General features: G+C 45.6%; 2 protein-coding genes across 2 annotated transcripts in view; one reads left to right on the forward strand and one right to left on the reverse strand.

Annotated features, from left to right (window-relative positions):
* Positions 1-7086, forward strand: part of adcy7 (adenylate cyclase 7) — a gene marked incomplete at its 5' end in the record, with an annotated part of 29271 nt that extends 22185 nt beyond the window's left edge. Inside the window, 8 exons of the mRNA XM_080539896.1 lie at positions 173-357; positions 877-991; positions 2268-2426; positions 4524-4670; positions 5000-5107; positions 5354-5468; positions 6235-6359; positions 6635-7086. Coding sequence (XP_080396022.1) covers positions 173-357; positions 877-991; positions 2268-2426; positions 4524-4670; positions 5000-5107; positions 5354-5468; positions 6235-6359; positions 6635-6781 — 1101 coding nt within the window. The 3' untranslated portion in view covers positions 6782-7086. The remainder of the gene's footprint in view (positions 1-172; positions 358-876; positions 992-2267; positions 2427-4523; positions 4671-4999; positions 5108-5353; positions 5469-6234; positions 6360-6634) is intronic.
* A 1695-nt stretch (positions 7087-8781) lies between these two features.
* brd7 (bromodomain containing 7) lies at positions 8782-21158 on the reverse strand. Its single transcript, XM_080538887.1, has 17 exons — positions 21059-21158; positions 18730-18932; positions 18359-18467; positions 18176-18233; positions 17664-17808; positions 17431-17541; positions 16603-16772; positions 12522-12645; positions 12113-12188; positions 11915-12022; positions 11239-11374; positions 10788-10899; positions 10618-10674; positions 9793-9892; positions 9314-9457; positions 9053-9196; positions 8782-8929 (listed from the first exon to the last, which is right to left on the reverse strand). Exons 1-17 carry the CDS (start codon positions 21105-21107, stop codon positions 8859-8861), a joined length of 1917 nt encoding a protein of 638 aa, XP_080395013.1. The 5' UTR covers positions 21108-21158; the 3' UTR covers positions 8782-8858.
* Positions 21159-22309: the final 1151 nt, after the last annotated feature.

Raw genomic sequence — 22309 nt, forward strand, 5'->3', positions numbered from 1 at the left:
TCTGTCTGTCTGTCTGTCTGTCTGTCATGTGTTGGTGTCTGTCTGTCTGTCTGTCTGTCTGTCTGTCTGTCTGTCATGTGTTGGTGTCTGTCTGCCTGTCTGTCTGTCTGTCTGTCATGTGTTGGTGTCTGTCTGTCTGTCATGTGTTGGTGTCTGTCTGTCTGTCTCTCAGTACTCTGTCTTCAGCTGTATCCTGGCTCTCATAGCGTGTGGAGTGTTCCTGAGGGTCAGCTTTGAGCTCAAGGTGGTCTTCCTCACCCTGGCCTCCGTTACCTACTACATCATCATCCTCAGCTGCAAGAGAGATCTGTTCTACTGCTTGGGTTACAACTTGTACATCAAGCTGGATGCCAACAGGTAGCTGTGCTGTGGTGTAGTTTATGCCTGATATCAGGGGAGGCTGGTGGAGTAGACATCGGAGGACGGTCTCATTGTAATGCATGGAATAGAATGTGGAATGGTATCAAACGTGTGTGATTGAGACCATTCCTCATTCCATTCCATGCATTACAATCAGCCCGTCCTTCGATTTCCGATGACACCTAGCTATTTGTGACAGCAGCTGGTGAAAGCGGCTGATTCATTTGGTTTCCCGCTTTCACCAGCTGCTGTCACATTTATCTCACTGTGTTGACTCAGAGCCTTGCCCTGATGGTTTCTGACCTGTTTTTGATTTTCTTCCTCCTGTTTTCATTCATTCTTCTTGTAAAGCGCATTGTATTGCAATGAAATGATTTCATGATTATTTAAAAAAAGAAAAAATAACTTTTATTTGTGTGCCCTGCTTACAAGTGTCAAATGTACATCGAAAAGTACAAACATAGTATATGTTAATTCGTTCCATGTACAGTAAGTGACTTGCCCTCTGTGTGACAGCACTGGGGAACATGAGGACATCCTGAGGAAGGTGGGGCTTATTAAACACCCCACGGTGATGAGCTGCATGTACATCACGCTCTTCCTGGTCACCATGCTCATCATCTCACAACAGGTGAGGACACAGTCCCTTCTCCTCTCCTCTCCTCTCGCCTCCTCTCCACCCCTCTCTCTTCTATTCCCCCCCTCTCTCCTCTATTCCCCCCCTCTCTCCTCTATTCCCCCCCTCTCTCCTCTATTCCCCCCCTCTCTCCTCTATTCCCCCCCTCTCTCCTCTATTCCCCCCCCCTCTCTCTTCTATTCCCCCCCTCTCTCCTCTATTCCCCCCCTCTCTCTCTTCTATTCCCCCCCCCCTCTCTCCTCTATTCCCCCCCTCTCTCCTCTATTCCCCCTCCCCTCTCTCCTCTATTCCCCCCCTCTCTCTTCTATTCCCCCCCTCTCTCCTCTATTCCCCCCCTCTCTCTCTTCTATTCCCCCCCCCCTCTCTCCTCTATTCCCCCCCTCTCTCCTCTATTCCCCCTCCCCTCTCTCCTCTATTCCCCCCCTCTCTCCTCTATTCCCCCCCCCTCTCTCTTCTATTCCCCCCCTCTCTCCTCTATTCCCCCCCTCTCTCTCTTCTATTCCCCCCCCCCTCTCTCCTCTATTCCCCCCCCCTCTCTCTTCTATTCCCCCCCTCTCTCCTCTATTCCCCCCCTCTCTCTCTTCTATTCCCCCCCCCCTCTCTCCTCTATTCCCCCCTCTCTCCTCTATTCCCCCCCTCTCTCCTCTATTCCCCCTCCCCTCTCTCCTCTATTCCCCCCCTCTCTCCTCTATTCCCCCCCTCTCTCCTCTATTCCCCCCCCCTCTCCTCTATTCCCCCCCTCTCTCTTCTATTCCCCCCCTCTCTCCTCTATTCCCCCCCTCTCTCCTCTATTCCCCCCCTCTCTCCTCTATTCCCCCCCCCTCTCCTCTATTCCCCCCCTCTCTCTTCTATTCCCCCCCTCTCTCCTCTATTCCCCCCCTCTCTCCTCTATTCCCCCCCTCTCTCCTCTATTCCCCCCCTCTCTCCTCTATTCCCCCCCCCTCTCCTCTATTCCCCCCCTCTCTCCTCTATTCCCCCCCCCTCTCCTCTATTCCCCCCCCCTCTCTCCTCTATTCCCCCCCTCTCACCTCTATTCCCCCCTCTCTCCTCTATTCCCCCCCCCTCTCCTCTATTCCCCCCCTCTCTCCTCTATTCCCCCCCTCTCTCCTCTATTCCCCCCCCCCTCTCTCCTCTATTTCCCCCCCCTTTCTCCTCTATTCCCCCCCTTTCTCCTCTCTCTTCTCCTCTCTCTCCTCTTTCCATCGTCTCCTATGGTTCTTTACATCCCCCTTGACTCCCCACTGTCTCCACCACCACCTCTGCCTCCTAGAACGAGTCGTGCTTCCGCCAGGACTTCCTGCTGAAGAACAAGAACCGCACTGAGCAGGACGAGATCGAGACCCGGGAGAACCTGAACCGCCTGCTGCTGGAGAACGTGCTGCCGGCCCACGTGGCGGCGCTGTTTGTCGGGGAGAATAAAAAGAACGAGGTGGGATCCCTCACAAACACTTTACTGACTGAGAAGTACAAGGTAGGGGTCCAGGATGGATGACTGAACCCAACACATCCTCCGCCCCCCGCCACCCCCCCCCCCCCCCCCTTCCTTCCATCCACACTGGGGTCCCTTCTCCACTGGCTCGCTCTGACATTTACAGTACATTTACATTTTGGGCATTTAGCAGACGCCTTATTCCAAAGCAACTTACAATCAATACATTTGACTAAGCAAGTGGATCATCAATCCACCAGTCGTAGCAGGAAGAGTAATCTAGCTCAGGTCCCGGGCCATTGGCAGTCTCTGTGATGGAAGGAAAAAATAAAGATAAAAAATATATACATATACATTTTTATATAGACACTGGAGAAACAGAGAAACAGTACAAGGGGGGGCAGTAGAAGTCATAGGGGACACAGTAAAGGGGAAAAGCAGGTCTCTCAGGAGACGCAGTGCTGGGGGGGGTAGTAGATGGCTGACTAACCCGTAGGGAACACACCTGGGTCCAATACATATTAAACATATTGGAAATACTTGAAGTGTGCTTCATTTAGCTTATCAGAACCGTTGGGAGTAACCCAACAAACTCTGGCAAGCTAAACCAAGTTCAAATATTTGAAGTATGTATTCAACCCAGGTCTGACACCGGATGTAGGTGGACTTTAATAGGACTTTAAAGTCAGTCATGGAATTTAAAATGTACCTGCAAATGGGCTAGTATGAGTTGTGAGTCTGGTCAGTCAGTGGTTAAGGGACTGTTCACCAGTGTCTGGCCTGCCCCACTTAGTGGTTCATTGTACATCAGTACCTGCCACCCCCCCCCCCCTCCCTGCCATTATCAATCAGCCCCTCCATTGGAATCCCTATTTGTGACGTCTTTATTATTTTTTTAAACTTTGTTTTTATTCAAAAAACAACACAAACACATTACATCACTTGACAGCACATCAGAATCAACATATACCCAAGAATATACAGTATATATCATAAGTATATATCATAAGATATTGGACCGCTCACATCTAGTTGAAAATCAAAACAAGAAAAAAAAAAAATATATATATAAGAGAAATTGAGCAATACAAATAATACCACTAATACAACACAGGGTTTGGGATGTTTCTCAGACAGAGTGACATCATTATTAATAATAATTATAATAAGAACTTTTTATTTGTATAGCACTTTTCCTGCAAATGTTCGCAGCTCAATGTCAGTATTGTCAGGAGACAGAGCCACTCAGCCCTTATAGCAGCCTCTGCCTCTACTCTGTCTCAGCCACGCAGAATAGTCCACAAGATAAGGAGAATTACTGCATCTAAACTTGACACGAAATTGAAAAATAAATAATTGACCAGAATGTAGCAAACAGTACAATTCAATACATACAGTACTATATTACATAGTATTGAATTGATCTTTATTGGATTTGAGAGCTATGTTTAACTCACCTGACCCCTTTCAAAGGCCATGGACATCCCATAACATTGGATGATGTCTCTCCTCTCCCCGCAGTCACGGAGTGTAAACAGTCTGCTACGTCTAAATTACTCCTGACATGCACTTTGACTAATGCAAAATCCAGTTCATGCATGAGGCTCTGTATGAATCTGATTGAGCTCTTAAGTCCTGACATGTATTTTCTTGGAACTATTTGTGTTTGACAACGTGAAAGCCTGAGTTTAGCTTATCTTGAACTCTGTCATCTAGTCTACAGTGTTAACCCCCACAGTGACGCACAATGCCTGCTGTGTCCCATAAAACAAACTACAAACTACAAACGTAAACAAACTACAAACGTCAAACGTAAACATATCTAGGGAATCTTGAGATGGAGGAATTGGCCGTAACTCCTATTATCTGGGAGAAATGGAAATCATCCGAGGTGGTTTTGTCAGTGGGTCTTGTGTTTGAAATGTGTGACTTTGTGGATGCCGTCACTTCAGAGATGTGGCTCTGTGTCTCCAAATGTTTCTTGTGTTGACTCCCAAAAATCCCTCAATATCTGTGTGTCTGAGTCTGAGTCTGTGTGACTTGGAATTCCCCCTCATTGCCTCACTGTCCACGTGCTGTTGTGGTTTTATCCCCCAGGACCTGTACTACAAGTCCTATGACTGCGTGTGTGTGATGTTCGCCTCCGTGCCGGACTTTAAAGAGTTCTACACAGAGTGTGACATCAACAAGGAGGGTCTGGAGTGCCTAAGGCTGCTGAACGAGATCATCGCAGACTTCGATGAGGTCAGTAGCACAGAGGGTGCCAAACGGGGAAGATCCCAAACCACATATTATAAATGCCGGTCGAGAGAGGACGCTGGCGTTGCTTGTTTTCGCCGCTTCTCCGTACGAAATCTTAGACTTGCAGTACAGAGTAGATTGTCACTTAGATTTAGTAATCTAAAAATTAATCAGACCCCTATACTTTCTTTTTTTTTGTTTCTTTTTATTTTACTACACGATCTTTTCAGTTTGTAAAGAGTCTTTGAGTGTCTAAAAAAGCGCTATATAAGTCTAATGTATTATTATTATTATTATTATTATCCCACATGCATAAACCACTCTCCCCACAGCTGCTGTCCAAGCCCAAATTCAGCGGAGTGGAGAAGATCAAGACGATTGGAAGCACGTACATGGCCGCCGCAGGTCTCAGTGGGACACCAGGACAAGAAAACAATCAGGTATTCATTTGACCCAGGTCTCCATGGGAGGGGGAGCGGGGGGGTTGCAGTGGATTTAAATAAATATGTTATTGATCTAAATCTTTTTACGATAAGACATGACTCAGGTTTCCCCTGTGAATAGGCAAATGTGAGTAGTATCCTGTGTGTGTGTGTGTGTGTGTGTGTGTGTGTGTGTGTGTGTGTGTGTGTGTCTGTGTGTGTCTGTGTGTGTATTGACACTGTGATGACCCTGTGTTGACTCAGGACCGAGAGAGGCAGCAGGCACAGATAGGGAACATGGTGGAGTTTGCCATTGCCCTTATTGGGAAGCTAGACGGCATCAACAGACACTCATTCAACAGTTTTCGGCTACGTGTGGGTGAGTATGCTATCTATTGACGAGTCTACTCTGCTCGGCGACCACTTCTAGCCTTTCATCTCTTTCTGTCTAAGGTTTCACTTTCTCTTTCTTTCCCCATCTATTTTGTCCAACTTTCACAATGTGTTGCATTGTCTGTCCAAGATACAACCCCCCCTATTCCCTATGTACGGTAACATCATTCTTTCTCTAGACAGCTTATTCAGAGCAGATCCCTCAGGCTTAGAGAAAACATTTAGAATTCTTGCATGATAAAAGCACACATTATGATTGCAAGACATAAACACTAAACGCTGGCATGAAATACAACATAAATATTTTTCAAAGGAATGGTGCTCTTGTTCACATCTGTGTCCAAAGATTTAAATGCTAAAAAGCGAATGCAATCTACTAAATTTTCCCCCCTGAAAAGACACTTTTATTAAAAAGCAGTGATTCCAATATGTTGAGCCGGCAGACAGCCTAGCTTGACTCCCCATTCGCTCAGAAAAGATGTGTATCCAACACCCTCTGTTAAATTCTCTAAGCTACAATGCCCTCTGTAAGTATTGGGGAAATGAATCATCTCTTCTTCTTTGGACTCTACTGTATACAGTCGATATTCATTTGTGTCTGGAATATAGAGCCAAAAGAAGAAAAAATGCTTCACTCTCCCATTGCTTACGGAGGGCATTACTGAATTGGACAGCTCTATGAGAAAACGGTAGTTTCTAGGTATCTTAGGTAAGCTAGCCTGTGTTTCACTGTGTCACTAAACTCTCCCTAGGGATTAACCATGGGCCTGTCATTGCTGGGGTGATCGGAGCCAGGAAACCACAGTACGACATCTGGGGCAACACTGTCAACGTAGCCAGCAGGATGGAGAGCACTGGAGAGCTGGGCAAGATCCAGGTACAGTCAGATAGATAGTTACATTATTAACTTCAGAGAGGAACATTAGGTTTACAGCTCACTGTTACAGACAAACCAACGGAATCAAAAGAAACATAACGTCACAACACAACAATACAACAACAGCCTAATGTCTTACCATATCACGGTCCAATACAGTATATCAACAAGTCATGGCAGTAACCGGGCAAGCCTCTGTGAAACCATGGCAACATTCATTCATATTGTGAGCTTAATCCCTGAACATTCGTCTCGGCTGTGTGTTTCTGATCCAGGTGACAGAGGAGACGTCGGACGTGCTCCAGAAGCTTGGCTACTCCTGCGAGTGCCGCGGCCTCATCAACGTCAAGGGGAAAGGAGAGCTGAGGACCTTCTTTGTGTGCACAGACATGAGCAAGCAGCAAGGAATGGGCCTGAGCTGAGCTGAGCTCCGGGCCAAGGGATCCAATGAACGCTGAGTCTGAGCCTCGAGGCCCCAAAGGTGCAGCAGGGTGTGATGAGACAGGGCTGCATTCGGGCACCGACTTTAGTCAAGAGATCCACCAAATACAATTGATTAGGGTTTCAGTGATGCTCACGGCTGACCAGCGATGACGGATGGACCTAATTGGCGGCTGTGACCTTGTCAGGGGGTTCAAGTTAGGATTGTCCAGTGCCGTAGCAGTCGTCTTGTCCTTACGAGACGGGACAAGCCTTGTTGTAAATGTGCAGCTGCAGATCTGCCCCTTTTCGACATCCCATAAAACTGTGTACACTCCTTGGGCAGGGGAGCCAACTCAAGTATTGGCCTTGGGGATACTGGATTGTAGGACCTGTTGGATTCGTAAGATGCATGAAAACCTCTAGATTGAAACTTGGAGCTTTTCACTTAGTGAATAGTGACTTAACAATGGACCAAATGTGTTCAGTAAACAGTCACTTCTAATTTTCTTGTTTTTTTGTTTGGCTCTTGTGAATGGGGGTTGCTTGTGAAGGATACAATGTGTATATACTGAAGCCAAATATATAGTATCCTGAAAAAAATCCTTTGTTCTGTTACTGTGTAATGGGCAGATATGCTATGTGGCATAAAGGTGTTTCATTGTCAGAAACAAACATCTCAACTAAGTGAAAGAGAAAGAAAGGCAAAGAATTAACATTACTGTTTTTCAAATAAGCTTGGAATACAACGACTTCAATACACACAATAAATGTTTTGGAAAAAAGAGTATGAAATTATGTACGATGAAATAATCTTGTGCGAGAATTTAACTTGTCTGAGACAAACGGCCCAGTATGTCCTTGCTAAAGAGCGTTAGTTGTAGTGTAATGTTCTGCATTGATTACCCAACATGCACCTTGGGTGTGTCTTCTGCTGCTTGTCCTCACACGTTCGCTTAGTTGTCATGCCGACGCTCTACTCAGTGTCTCATTGTGTATCTAAACCTGCAGACCTACAATCCACTTCCAGCTGTTTTTGCTGCCGCCCCGAACATCTGAAGACAATAGACCTTTAAGATGCATTCTTCTCTCTGTGCCTCAGAACACTGACTTGTCTTATGGCCTTATTATTCTACATCTGACCAAGGAGGTACATTGAGAAGGAGTGTGTGCTGCTGGACCTACTTTTCCTTTATTCCATCGACTCTGTGGAAGGATTCATTATCCAATTGGGCCCCATTTTTGGCGAAGCTTTGGGAGTCTTGGAATTGGTCCACTTCTGTATAGCGGTCGGGTTGTAGTCTCTCTGTTTTTTCTCTGAGGTATCAGTTTAATGTCACAATACTCAGCAGGTCATGTCCTCAGGTTCCATACACTGTTAGGACTCATTAGCATTTGTGATAGGGTTTGGAAAAAGATTTCTGTTCTAGGCTTGTGCAAAGCTTTTGTGTTCGCTTGCCATTTAACTTGTCACTGGTAACAGAATAGTTTTGGTAGCGTTATTCAGAGGGGACTTTCTGCGAAAATGGACACTGCTGTAGTTTCCTGGGTTTCATTGGCCCTTAAGTTCAAACTCTACCTGGTAAATTTTACATGCTATTTCAAACCACAGAGCAAAGGCCTGCATCAACTCGATCAAACAGAACTCATTGCGTGCATTGATACTTTTAGCTTGACTTATTACAACTAACATTAAATAATCTGGCCAGAAAACACTCCTTCTCAATCAAAATCCTAGGCTATGACTGCCAAACTTGTCCAGAATGTTTCAATCTTGTTGCTTTCATGTGAACTGTGTGCAGTTTCATTGAGGATCAAATGTAAATTAGCATTTTGTACAGTTATGGGATATAATAAATGCTTTTACAAGTTTGGGCGTTTTGTCATATTCAAGCGTATGCGTGCAAAAGTCTCACTACATGCACCCATCCAAAGAGGCGCTCAGCCATGAGGTTTATAAAAAAGTGTTTATTAAAAAAAAAAAAAAAAAAAAAGAGTTGAGTGAAATGCATACAAATGCATCTTTTGTATAATACAACAGAAATTCAATGTTCTAAGAATGGTTTCCGTAATGCTGATTTATACCGCGATGACAGGGATTGCCTCCTGACCCCCAGACAAGGTTTCCATGGGCTCAGGCATTTCTTCCACTGTAACAAACACATCAAACAAGGTCATACCTTTGACGGTCCAATAATAAATGTATCTAACAAAAAATGCATCTAAAATAATGATAATGTATCTACAAATGGCGGATGCTACGGGTGGTTTACCTGTGGTGAGGTCTATCAGAGGCTGCTCCTCGGGGTCCTGCGGTAGAGAGATGCCCATGGCCTTTCTGATCCCGTACACGTTGCTCACGTTGCCTGGGGTCACCTGGCTAGTCAGCTGAGCCAGGTTTCCAGTCACTTTCTCAGCTACAGAGAGAACGGGAGTGATTGAGTTCGGGCCAGAGGTAAACAAGGAAGCTTGTTAGAGGTTTTACGGGATGAGGTACGATGGGACAGAGGAGCTGTGTAGAGGGGGACTCTTACCCAGCTCCAGCTCCTTGGTGGTGGGGGCCAGCAGGCAGATGATGTTGGGGGGCTGCTTGGCGCTGAGACGCTCCCTCTGCGCTTCCTGCAACTCGTGGAGAAGCTTTGTAGTCTCATCCAACTTCTGTTGGAAGTGCTGTCCCTCTGTGTGACACACGCACACGCACACACGCACACGCACACAGCATTAACCAGGTGTAACGTGTACTGTACAATGGGTTCTCCCTCACAAGCCCCCATCTGTCTTCATTATTCACTCACACATTCAATTCAACTGTGACTGTATAAGGCCGACAACAGCCCAGGAATGAGGCCCACAGGAGAAACCACTGAAGCTTTTCAAAAACACCTCTGTAATTGCTTCCATTAAGTGTTTAAGACATTTAACAATGTGACTCTGTATGGCTCATGGCTTTCAGTGGCTTAAGGCTTAACAGCTGGGGGGGTTTGCCCTTCGGTGAGTTCGTGTAGATCCTTACCCTCGGTGAGATTGTCCGGGGCCTGGGGGTCCAAGCCTAAACCAATCACTGAGCTCAGGGAAGCTAGCCTGCTGCCGACGCTGGCCTCGGGTTCAACCGCCTGAGGGTGAAAAGGAGGAATGAGTTCGATCGGCTAAAACCTGTTTTTCCCTTTTTTCCCCTCTGCATCCGAGCCACCCAGTGATTCTTTGAAATTGGCATTCTTCAAAAGCAGGGAGCAGGCAGCTCATGGGAGGCTAACCTATTTCAGTGTCTCCTTACCACACACGTTTCCCCCCCACTCTCTCTCTCTCTTCTGAAATCAACTGTAATAAAGAGCAATAACACCCAACCAGGGAAACGAGGGGGGCAAACTGGAGAGCAGCCAAGCACAGCAGACAGCCTGGGACAGAGGGCCGCTGTGTGCCTGGGCCGGCCCAGTGGCCTGCGCTGGCGTTTCCTCCGGGCCTGCGCTCCTTCTGAGGAACCATTCAGCAGGGCCACAGAAAGAAAAACACAGACGTTTCCACAAGCAACGACACTGAGCTCAGAGCGTGTATGTGTGTGTGTGTGTATGTGTGTGTGTGTGTGTGTGTGTGTGTGTGAGAGAACAGGGCCGGGTCTCCGGGGGTAAGGTGTCGGGAAAGGGAAGGAAATGTTCTTTCCACGTGTGGATCACAGCTAAGCGGGGCCCGAAAACTGACGAGCGTGCCGTGTTGTTTACACAGCTGAAGCACGGCAGCCATGTGCAGAAGCCGTCTGTGCTGGACGCTGCAGTGGCGGGGGGGGGGGGTTTAGCTGGGGGTTCAGCCTGGGTTTAGGTGCTCTGATCTAGCTGAGCCTCACCTTAATGTCCCCCCCAGCCCGAGGTGCCTCGGCTGGCTGCTGCTCGGCTTGAGGGCTCTGAAAAGGAAAAGGAGACGTTATGTCCAAATGAGCCCTGGGTCCGACCGACGTTACACAATACACATCCCAACGAAATGTGGGCCTTGCAAACCCCGTAGAAGAAGGCTTACCGCTTCCATTGCTCTCAGGGTTTTGGAGTGTTCCCCGTTCGTGAGTGCATCCAGGATGTTGTCTGCCAGTTTGTAAATGTGCTCCTCGGACTTGGCCACAAACTCTGAGAGGCTGTCGATACAATAACACAATCATATTACTCCTTTTGTGTTTCTTTCATAACGGTAGCGTTAAAGGTCGGTTCAGTTTACCGTGTGGTTTGAGGCCACAAGGGCCTGGCACGCCAATTGAAAACGATAAAACGCCCACTCTTGTATACAAACCCAGGAGAAAGTGAGAGAGAGAGAAAGAGAGAGAGACAGAGACAGAGACATCTAATCACACTGGAATGCTAAATTCCAGTTTGTTTAAAATGATTCACTCTGTAGTAGACCTTTTCATTGTGTGAGCGTTGTGGGTCTAGGACAGTACTACGCCGTAATCTATGGCCGGATTATGAGCAACACATACCTCTCAGAGGCCTGGAGGCTGGACTCCTCCCCATAGAAGGAGTAGATGAGGTCAGAGTCGTCCTTACTGATGTTGGCGAAGCTGGAGTCGTAGGAGGGCGCGTAGGAGGTGAATGGCCCGTAGTTCATGTAGGCCACTGTGGAGAGATTGGGTTACACACAGCTCATCACCACGGAGGGAGAGACAGCAGCCCTGGGGGGGGGCTAACACCAAGGCATCTCTCACACACACACACACACACACACACACACACACACACACATACACACACAAAAGTACTGCGTGCGGCATGCTGTTAAACATTGCGCTGTCTTGTAAAAGTCTTGTATTTACATGAAGGGGTACTTCAGACAGACCAATAATATGATAGGGGGTACAGTGACCTAAACACTTTTAACACTGTATAAGGACACACAGTGTAACTTAATGGCTCTGGTAGGACACACAGCGTAATTTAATGCCCCCCCCAGGTAAGTTAAATACAGAGTGAACGAGCGGTTGGGGTGACCACAACCTATAAGTATAACTCTCATGGCCAGTAGTGTACACTGTTTAACTGTTGCAAAACTCTGCTTTTTTTAAGCCTCGTCCCATGAACATGTGAACGTGTTCGGCTGCGTGGTTCTGTGTCCTGCCAGAACCTACGTTAACCTGATGTCACAGAGAACCATCTCACCTGGTGTGACCCTGTTCCTCTTGTCCTCCTTGAAACCCTGCAGGGTGTTAATGCCACTCTGCAGTCTGTTGGACATCATGCCCAGTTTCACAGGGCAGTACCCCACATCTACGGAGGACAGAGAAGAAATGCCATTAACTTCCCTAACTTTTTTTTTTAAACAGAAATGCAAGAACTAGCTGATGACAATGACCATACCTCCAGCAGCCAAATTGACCGGGTTAAGAATGGCGAGTGTGGTAGAGCCATCTAACTTCCTCCTCTCGAAGTCCAGCTACATAATAACAAGAAATCAAGACGGTTATCACCTTTATATACAGAAAAACATATTCCGTCATTTAGAACTTTAAATTGATCGGCATCTCAGTAAATAAAATAAAGTAGCCATAAACTACATTCTGACTCTTTATCGGAGGTAGTATCCCTACTTGTACGTTCCATACACACTAACGTCTATGGTTCAGTTCTGTGTGGGGTTCTGTGAAATTGCGCCCCTGCCAGTATAGGCTAAGTCTCTAGCAAGCCTGCAGAAGGTAGTTCGGATCTAACGTTCTTAGCTAGGCCTGAGCTTGAGTTAGCAGAGAAGGTCTTAGCCCGTAGCTCCCACCTGACTCTGAAGTCCTCTGCTGGACAGTTTGCCTCCTGAATCCGCAATGATCTTGCGGATCTCCTCCAGATCTTTCTCTGCCTCACTGACTTTGGAAATCTCCTCTTTGGAGTCTTTGTCTTGCCTGAAAGAAGAAAGGAACAAAGATGATAGATGAGTGAGAGGCTTTAAATCTAAAGTAATAAAAGCTTAATTGTTTTGACACCAAAAAAGAAAGATCAGCACAAAGAAATCTTTTTGGTTGACATTAGGGCTGCCACAAACGATTATTTTCATAGTCGACTAGTCACCGATTATTTTAACGATTAGTCGACTAATCGGATCATAAATTACAGCTTATCGCACAATTACTCAATCGCTCTTATTTAGCTATCATCTTCTAAATCAGCTTCTAAATTTAGCTTGAAGTTGTTAGTTGTTGTAGGCATGTGCTAACTAAAAATAAAGACAATTAAAATGATTGTTCACTCAAAAATAGATATTTTAATGAACTTTGCAGATTTATTTCTGGCATCACTTGCATGTAATGTAATGTAAAGAGTAGTAGAGGGTGCAAACTGCTGAGTAAAATGAGGTAGGCTAGGCACTAGGCAAAAATAAATACTTGTACAGAGTACAAAAGTTTTGCTTTGCTTCACTCATCTCATAGTAGAACGCGCCTTCTTAGCACTGTAACGTTAAGACAACATTTGTAGCTATTTGATAAGTATCGCTTTGATGACAACGTAAAATAATGTAAGAAGGCTTTTAACGTAACGATATCGTTAGCCAATAACAAGCTAACTAGCTTACCGAGACGAGCCATCGTCTTCCTCGTCATCTGCCACAACGTGCATCCTTTTTAGATGCTCGCGCATCATAGACGTGCTGCCATGATAAGCGAGTTCAGCTTTGCAAATTTTACATTTTACATTCTTTTTTTCAACGTTGTGGTTGAAATGCTCCCACACTTTAGAGGTACGAGGACAGGAAGACATTTCTCTGTTTGTTTTTCCAGGGAAGTCACGTGTGCCCCGGATGACCGACACTGCGCATGTACATCAAAGACACTGGGAGACGCTAGCCAGTGGCAGCTTCAGGGAAGAAAAACGAATGCCTATCGAATGAAATGAATGGTCTTTATTGTCATTGATATAGTACAGGTACCAAACAACGACATTTGGGAGGGGGGGCTCCCCGGGTGCTAGGCCCAAAAAACAAACAAAAAAACCCCGCTTATTTCAGCTCCAAAAAAACATGCGACGACGTCGACTACCAAAATATGTCGTGACTAGTCGACTAATCGTGGCAGCCTTAGTTGACATCCAGCCCAGTTAAGCCGCTTTTCCACTATCGGCCCGGATCGCTTCGGGTCGGCTCGCTTCGGCACGCTTTTGAACAGTTCTGGTTTTCCACTATACACAACAGACCAGGAACGAGTAGGAGGAGTAGGCGAAAGTAGGCGGAGTTACGCGTCATAAAAGCGCGCCATGGTGGTGACGTATATTTTCACGAGACACAACACAGCCACAACAATAGCAACATGGAGGAACTTGAAACTATCGTATGCCTTTCCCTCGGCATGTGGTATATTATTAACCGTGGTTTTTGGAGAGAAAGAGAAAGAGAGAGAGGAAGCTATGTATACATAATAAAGTCATGTTTTTTGAACCCTTAAAACCACTGCCTTCACTTGTCTGCTTTATGAACTGTAGTATCATTGTGTGCCGTGTTATTCACGGACAAACACGGTGCCCGGAGGCACCCTTTGCGGGTTAATAACTGTTGATTTACCGTGGGTTAGGATAACAATTCAAACGTGTCCGGATAGGGGAGAGGACAGGGAATCCAAAACCATTTGAATGGTGTCAATCCTACACTCCTATCACGGTCGACACAGCGCGGAGCGAATTCCCTGGTAAAACTTTTCTCTCGCCCCGCTGTCAACGGGAGTTTCAACCAGCAGCAAGCGGTGCTGCGAGCAGCAGCGGGTGAACTCCCGGTTCATTGAGTTTACGGTTAAAAGCATATCTTCTCGGGGTGTCAGCGCGGTGGTTCAGGGCTCAAAATGACCGTATACCGATGGTGAAGTTAGCAAAGGAGTATTGTGTTTCTACCACCTCCATAGCCGGTGTTATTCAAGGGCAAAGACCGTGCATAATAGCGATTTTTGTGTTATGCTTGTTGTGATGGCTATCATGTCTGTCAAATTAGCCATCGTCCTGGCATGAGTGGGTGTTGCTTCCAACGCACCTGCTGTGTGTAGTTCCTCCGTTTGCAACACAGACTCTGGACCTTTCCATGAATTGAAGTGGTCTTGTAGTCCAAAGTCCAAATAAAAGTAACAAACGAAAGTAATATGTTGGTGTGGTGTGGTATGTACGCGTATGTAAATGTTTGTTTGTATGTGTGTCACTTCTGGGTCGGGCCTATCCCCGATCGGAATTCAAAAGCAAAGTTATCAAACAAAGGTATCAAACAAAACTTGTATCAAACAAAACAATCAATCTTTTCTAATGTGGTGGTGGTTTATCGTGATGGTTGAAAAACTGTGTCGCACCCTCACGTGTCAGGACTCATCAAGCTCAAGCCAGGAGAGATCACTTCCTTATATCAATTATGTCCTTAGATTGGGTGACACCCATTTTCAAAATAAAAGTCTTTATGGGCCAAAGTACCACTTTCAAAATACCATTCAAGTGGCTTTTCATAAATAATAATATAAAGCTTTTTTGGCTCCAACACTTGTTGTAAATAAAAGTTCTATGATGCATTGAAATGACATTAAACTAAGATAATACGATGGTCAGCATAATTTTTCGAATCTTTTTTAATAAGCTATTACAGAAACTGTAGTGACATTTTCCAAGAGCAAATGTGGTATTTAAAGATGGCGGTTAGCGAAGAAATCTATGAACATGGGATGACGATTTCCATTGACCAATCAACGGTGTGCAGCGTCACACGTCACACGCAGCCTGGCAAAAAGGTACCCTTCGGCCCTATGGTTCCTGCTCACGATGGGTAGCTAAAGAAGCGACCCGACCCGACCCGACCCGACCCAGGCCGACAAATGGAAAAGCGCCAAAGAAGCAGGCCAGCCCAGTGGAAAAGCCCCATTAGTGACTTGAAGATTATCGTGTAAGAATAGAATAGAATTCTCAATGCTAGCTCCATATCTCTAACAAGCGATCATGCTACACTTCGATGTTGGTTGGGAACCTCGGTGGGGGGGGGGGGGTTCAGGGGTTGGAGGGCAGAAATCCGTACAGTCCATTTCAAAGACAGCATGTTTCCCTGGTGTGAAAGGGCATCGTGCTGACGACAGAACGCAAGAACCGACAAGCCCAGAAGCATTCCATTCATTCACGGCCTCCAGCGTCCTGGTGGAAAACAACTCTTTGCAAAAGACGCCGAGGCCAACAAGCCTGAAGCACACAGAGACATATCCATGACTTATATTGACGTCATCAACACTCTTCCTGATTGTCTGGTAAATATGATCTCTAAATATGATGTCTAATCACATATGCTCTTACCTGAGCATAAACACATGATCACCCCTCTCTGTTCTCGACATTGGTTACCAATACACAAGTCGACGGTTAACAGGCTGGGCTACCCCTGCTGGCTTTAAAATGCATCCCTCCTTGCAGTCCCTAAATGCTCAATCTCTTAACACTCCAGGTTCTAGAACCCGGACAGGCGGGTAGAGGTAGAAATTGGACAACGGGCTCATTGTATTGTATGGAATGGAATGAGGAATGGTAACAAACACATACTATGGATACCGTTCCTCATTCCATTCATTACAATAAGCTGATCCTCTGATTTCTACCTCTATCAGCCTCCCTAGATCTACTCGCTCCAAACACCAGGCTGACACTCACTTCTGGACTTCTGTATACTCAGAAGGCCAACACAATCACCTCTTCCAAAACTTGACTCAATCGCACTGATTTTAATACAAAATGTTAATGTCGTAAATTTGTGTGCAGCGATTTCAACTGTGACCTTCACGTCCTAGTTTCCCGGCAAGTCTGTAATAGCGCTTTATACACGAAGAGCGCTGTATAAGCAACATTTCATTAGAGTACAGCACCTGGGAGTAATGGGAGACTGGGAGGTCTCACTGGCGTCGGTGGGGACGGGACCCTCTTTGGACTGGTCCATGGCAGAGCCCCCCTCTTCCTCAGTCTTCCCAGGCTTGCTGGCAGGGTTCTCCAAGTCGGCCATGAACTCAATACTCTGCTTCAGGCTGTCGAGCCTCTCCTGTGGGATAGAGACAATAACTTTCATGTTCTGCCACAATCACCTGCCGTGAGTACCAAAACAAACCAAAGGACATTGTGGTGATGACAATCTTGAAGCCATGTAGACTTCCAGAAGCTATCTGGCGCACTCTGCTGTTCAGTTATTGCAACATCGAGGGACTAATCCTAGACTAAAAAGCATCTTCATCTTCACCGGCCCCAAGTGTCTTAAGATGACTCCTTAACCCAGACACATTCTTCTCCCCCCCCGGCCAGAAAAGCATTCTGAGTCACTTTGGTGGAAGATTCGGGGTGGGTGTGGGTGGGCATACTGGACTGCACTTATATAAAATGGACTGCACTTATATACCGCCTTTATCCAAAGCGCTTTACAACGGCCTCTCATTCACCCATTCACACACACCAATGGCGACAAGCTACCATGTAAGGCGCCGGCCCGCTCATTGGGAGCAATTTGGGGTTCAGTGTCTTGTCCAAGGACACCTCGATGTGGCCAGCCGGGGCTCGAACCGCCGATTTGCCAACCTTGCAATCATTAGAGCCGGCTCTACCTCCTGCGCCACAGCCACCCCTCACTCATACTAAAATGCACCCATACCATTGATAACATGGAGTAGCTGATTTGAGAGAAGCATCCAGAGTGACGTCAGGCTTACCACGCTCAGGATCTTCATGCCAGAGTGGAGAAGCTTCCTTGCAGCTTTGTGGTAAATGGTCTCAGGTTTGTTGTAGATCATGGCATTCTCACACATGATCCTGAAGTCCACCTGCATCAGTGAGACATGGCGGTCAAAGTCAAAATCACATGTTTACATTTGCTTTCATCATCACTTATCATGATATTGTGACCACTGCTTAGTTGTGACAATAGTTTGAAAGCATGGTGTACCTTGAGCTCCTCCAGTGACTGGTAGTACTCTTTCTTTACTTTCTCCTTCATTGCGCCAAAATCCATGGGCCTCTTGATGATGGTCGAGTAGCCAGGAGCGATGAGATCAGTCACAGGGAATGAGAAAAAAGCACTGGGGTCTTTCCTACAAAAGGGAGGGTCGTTGATTTGCTATGTAAGAACACCTATGAGACTATTAGTTATAATGCAACAGATATGCGTAGAAGATCAACATATCAATATACTGAATGGCATACTAAACTGTAGCCCGAGCAGACCTCACAACTGAATGTACAATATGTGAGGTCTGAGACTCCCCTATGTTGGCTGCCTGGGGGATTCGCTCCTACGGGATAAAGGCTTCCTACAGGATAAAGTCGTCCGACGGGCGGTCATAAACGTTATCCAATATCCCTTCAGCAGCCAACATAGGGGAGCCTCAGACCCCACTTACGTACAGTCGTGAGGCCCGCTCGGGCTGACCATGCTGATGTCTACTGTGAATGCTTCACCTTTGGAGCTGTCTGATGAGCTGGCTCAGGGCTTCCTGGAGAGGAGTCTGTTCCTTATCTGATAGAAAGGAGGGATAGGGATAGGGAATGGAGAAACTGAATGTCTGTCCTGTACCAAAATATGAGTGCCCAAGAAAGGATCAAAATGGACTGATGAATAGAGACAATGGTTGATTATATTACCATCTATTCTCGCCATGGAGGGTTGCAGATCTGGACGGACAGGAGTCCGGCTCTGGTCTCTATCGTCCCAGTCTGCTTCCACTGGCTCCCCTTTCCTCTTCTTGGTCATCTTAATGTACAAAACAAAACATCATAAAAATCTATCCTTTTCTTTTTCTCATAAAAGCAATCTCTAACCTAGTAGACATCGTCATGTGATCATGTATTTAACCCTTATTTATTTTACCAGGTAAATTGACTGAAAACATAATACGTTCATGTAGAAAACATAATATATGTTTATGTAGCAAATACAATAGTCGCAAAAAAGAAAGAAATGCATGCAGTGGGTAGAGAGGCTCTGAATAAAGCTTGTTCACAGTCACACAAACCTTTCTCTTCTTCTTCTCATCCACGGGTGACACCGGGCCGCTCCTGTCCTTCTCTTCCCTCTTCTTCTTCTTCTTCTTCTTGTCCTTATGTTTATCGTAGTCGGGCTTCTCCTCATACATAGTATGTTCACGGCTAGAGCTTCCTGTCGTCACCTCATTCCCAGCGACCTTTAAAACTAATTTCAGAGGTCTCTCTCCGTATTCTGGGGATTAAACACAATGACATGGGAGTTATGCACTATCAAGTAAGTAAACAACTGGTAACTGAAACCTAACTGACAGAGTAGGTGATGTCAGCTAGCTAGCTCTCTGGCAGTAGTATCAAAGAGGATGGAAATCTAGCAAGAACATCTGCAATATACTAGCTAGCTACAGACAGTGTATGTTAGTTGCATTATCCGCAACTTGATAGTACTAGTAGTTTATTTCGGTCCTTTTTTGTGTATGAACATAGAAAATACATAACAATAAGGCATTCAATGAAATGTAAAACAAACAAACAAACAAAAATTACCGGAAAGGTGTAACCTGAAGCAACAATATTTTGCCTAATGCCTACACTAACACTTTTTACATGTCTTATTAAGACAATAAGCAATATCACACGAGAGGGAGTGTGTTATACTGAATGGAATGGAATGGAATGGAATGGAATGGACTTTATTTGTCATTGCTACAGTACAGGTACCAAACAACGAAATTTAGGAGGGGTGGCTCCCCTGGTGTTAGGAAAGGAAAAAGAAAACACATTTTAGAAAAAGCATAGATGCATAAAATCACAAGAAGGTAAGGAGCTGGTTTACATCAATAAAGGCTATGTACACAATCCACTGTACTATACTGCACAGATAGTCAACTAGGGTTGTCATATTGCACAAAGAGTATTTTTTCACATTATTTTAAAGTGTCACAGTTTGCAGGCTTGAAAATGTACATGTTTGTGCCTCAGCACTAGCTGCCATACAATCCGTCCGGACTGTCCTGGGCCCAGAACTTCCCGAATATCAGCACGGCTTGCTTTTATACAACAGTTCTACAGCGCAATTTATTAATTAACAGTAATAAGTGACAACAGATTATTATTTGCTTGTTTATTTAATCATTTATTTTGGCTCCGTCAAGAAAAAATAGTTCCGCAATGGGACTGTTCAACTGGACTGTTGCCTAGTAACCTGAACACAAACTAGCTACTTTGTATCGTGGCTAGCTACTTTGTATCGTGTACATGTATTTGTACATCTCCATGTATTGTGCAACCAGTGAAATATGACTCGGTTGACAGTCGCTTTGGTGGCATGTGTGAATGTGATTCAGAGTCAGACCAGTTGACATCAGACAGCACGCTGCTCCATCGTTTTCTAGTGTGCACATTATAGTCAAATATCAACATGAGTCAACTCTCTAACAATGAATACGGTGAGGTATCCAGTAGTACACAGTCTATTCTAGCACAAGCAATTGAATCAGACGCGCCTCATGAACTCACACTTACAAATGTCCGGAGGTTAGAACAGCAGTACGATGGCGCAGGTCTACAATGGAGTGTCATTAACGGTCATTTAGAACATCTGTGCAGCGGAGTGATATCATACATATAGTTAAAAGTCCCAGTGCTGTTATACTATTATATCGTAACTCATGGAATGCCTCTTGTCCAATCAAATTACTTGGTCGGAACTAACTGTTGTATAAAGCCTAATAATAACAAGGACAACAGACTGGTATGTTGACCTAGGGCATCACTAGTAAACTGTTGGCTAGCCAGCCTATATATGCATTATTAGACATATTAGTAGACATTATTACAGACATTAGACTATGAATGTCTATGTATGATCATGTATAGATCAGTGGTGAGGTCTCGCGCTTAGCTAGCTAGCTGCACATGAAAGCAGCGCGAGCCCTGCAGGTGTAGCAGCCAGCTACTAGATTGTAATCAAGTGCAATACTGAAACACAACTGTGAACATTTCAAACCTGCAAACTGCGACACTTTAAATGAATGTGCAATAACACTATGTGCAATATGACAACCCTCGGGTAAATAAGGTTGCAGAGAATAGGAAATGTTAGAATAGGTATAGCATAGCATAGAGTACAGCACAGTGTTTTATTTGTATAGTATAGTATAGTGGATAGTGTACATAGCCTTTATTTATGTAAACCAGCTCTTTTCCCTTCTTGTTTTTAGTTTCTTTCCTAGCACCAGGGGAGCCACCCCTCCCAAATGTCGTTGTATGGTACCTGTACTATATTAATGACAATAAAGACCATTCATTCATTCATTCATTCAGACCAACCAGAGCATCACGTGACCACCCCTGGCTTACCTTCATACGTGTGTTTGTCGGACTTGTGTTTCTTATGCTTCTTGCCCATTATGTATCTTGTTGCTCTCTCTCGTCTGTTTACGCTAGTCCGCTTGTTTTCTTTGTGTCTTCTCACGGAAGTGGATTCTAGGACGCTCATGTTGCAATGACTGAGGTTGTTTCCTGTAGCGCCGCCTGTCGGCTGGTGGTAAAAATCATTGGCTGCGTTTCATTCCAGAAAGTCGTTCCCTCCCATCGACCCTTGTTCACTCCGCTTTACTGATCTGAGAGAGCTAGACAGGTGTAATGCTGCTTACACCTACACAGCCCGGCTATTATATATGTGAAAGGGACATTAGATCTGTGAATGGAGTACATGAAGGCAGATGGCAGGACATACCTTTTTGGAAGGAAACAGAAGCGTATCGTCGGCGAAGTAACTTCAGCGCTTAACAATACGCAGTAGCTATTTTCTTTTACTGTACCTTACACAAGATTTAGTGTCAAATAGTTTCATCGGAAAAAAGGAGCAAACAATGTGTAGATTCGACTTCAGTCACCAGTAGGGGGCGTGATTAGCCCATTATAAACGGCCGTTTGCCGGCAGCAGACTGGGCCATCGAATCCCGTATGTCGCTGCTGGCAGAGATTGTATTGGCATTTACCAACACGGCCCAGGTTCCTCATAGTTTTGCTCTCATTATTGCTCGTGTTTGCATAGTTTAAAAGAGAAGTCTGCAGGCCGTGCACATTGCTCAGTAGCCCTACAGATGACCAGTTGGCTGCGGGGCTAGTGAGCGATGTGTTGGGTGGGCTGCAGGGATGCTGTCAGGGACGGTCGCTGAAAGTCCAGGGCCGTTTAGTTGTGCCAGTCCGTCCCACTCCCTACGGATGACCCATGACAGAGGAGCCGGATGAAGGTACAAATCGGAGGACGGGCTCATTGTAATGCATTTAATGGAATAAGAAATTGAATGATGATTCCATTCCATGCATTACAATGAGTCCGTTCTCTGATTTCTACCTCCACCAGGCACCAGCATCCCCTGATTGATTACCTTTGTTTTACCCCCTCTTTCTTACAGGAGGATCACTGAAGTAAGACACTCACTCTAGACAAGGTAAGCACAAGGTAAGCACCGACATCAGACGCCCTGAAACACATGCAGCAGAGAGGTGACAGGCGCTGCATGATGTTTCCCAGCCTAACAACATCAACAACAACAATAGAGAATTCCCAAACAAACACAGAGAGCACAGGGCTCAATGAAG

This window comes from Nansenia antarctica, assembly GCF_963989245.1.
Source record: "Nansenia antarctica genome assembly, chromosome: 9".
In the NCBI taxonomy this organism is placed as follows: domain Eukaryota; kingdom Metazoa; phylum Chordata; class Actinopteri; order Argentiniformes; family Microstomatidae; genus Nansenia; species Nansenia antarctica.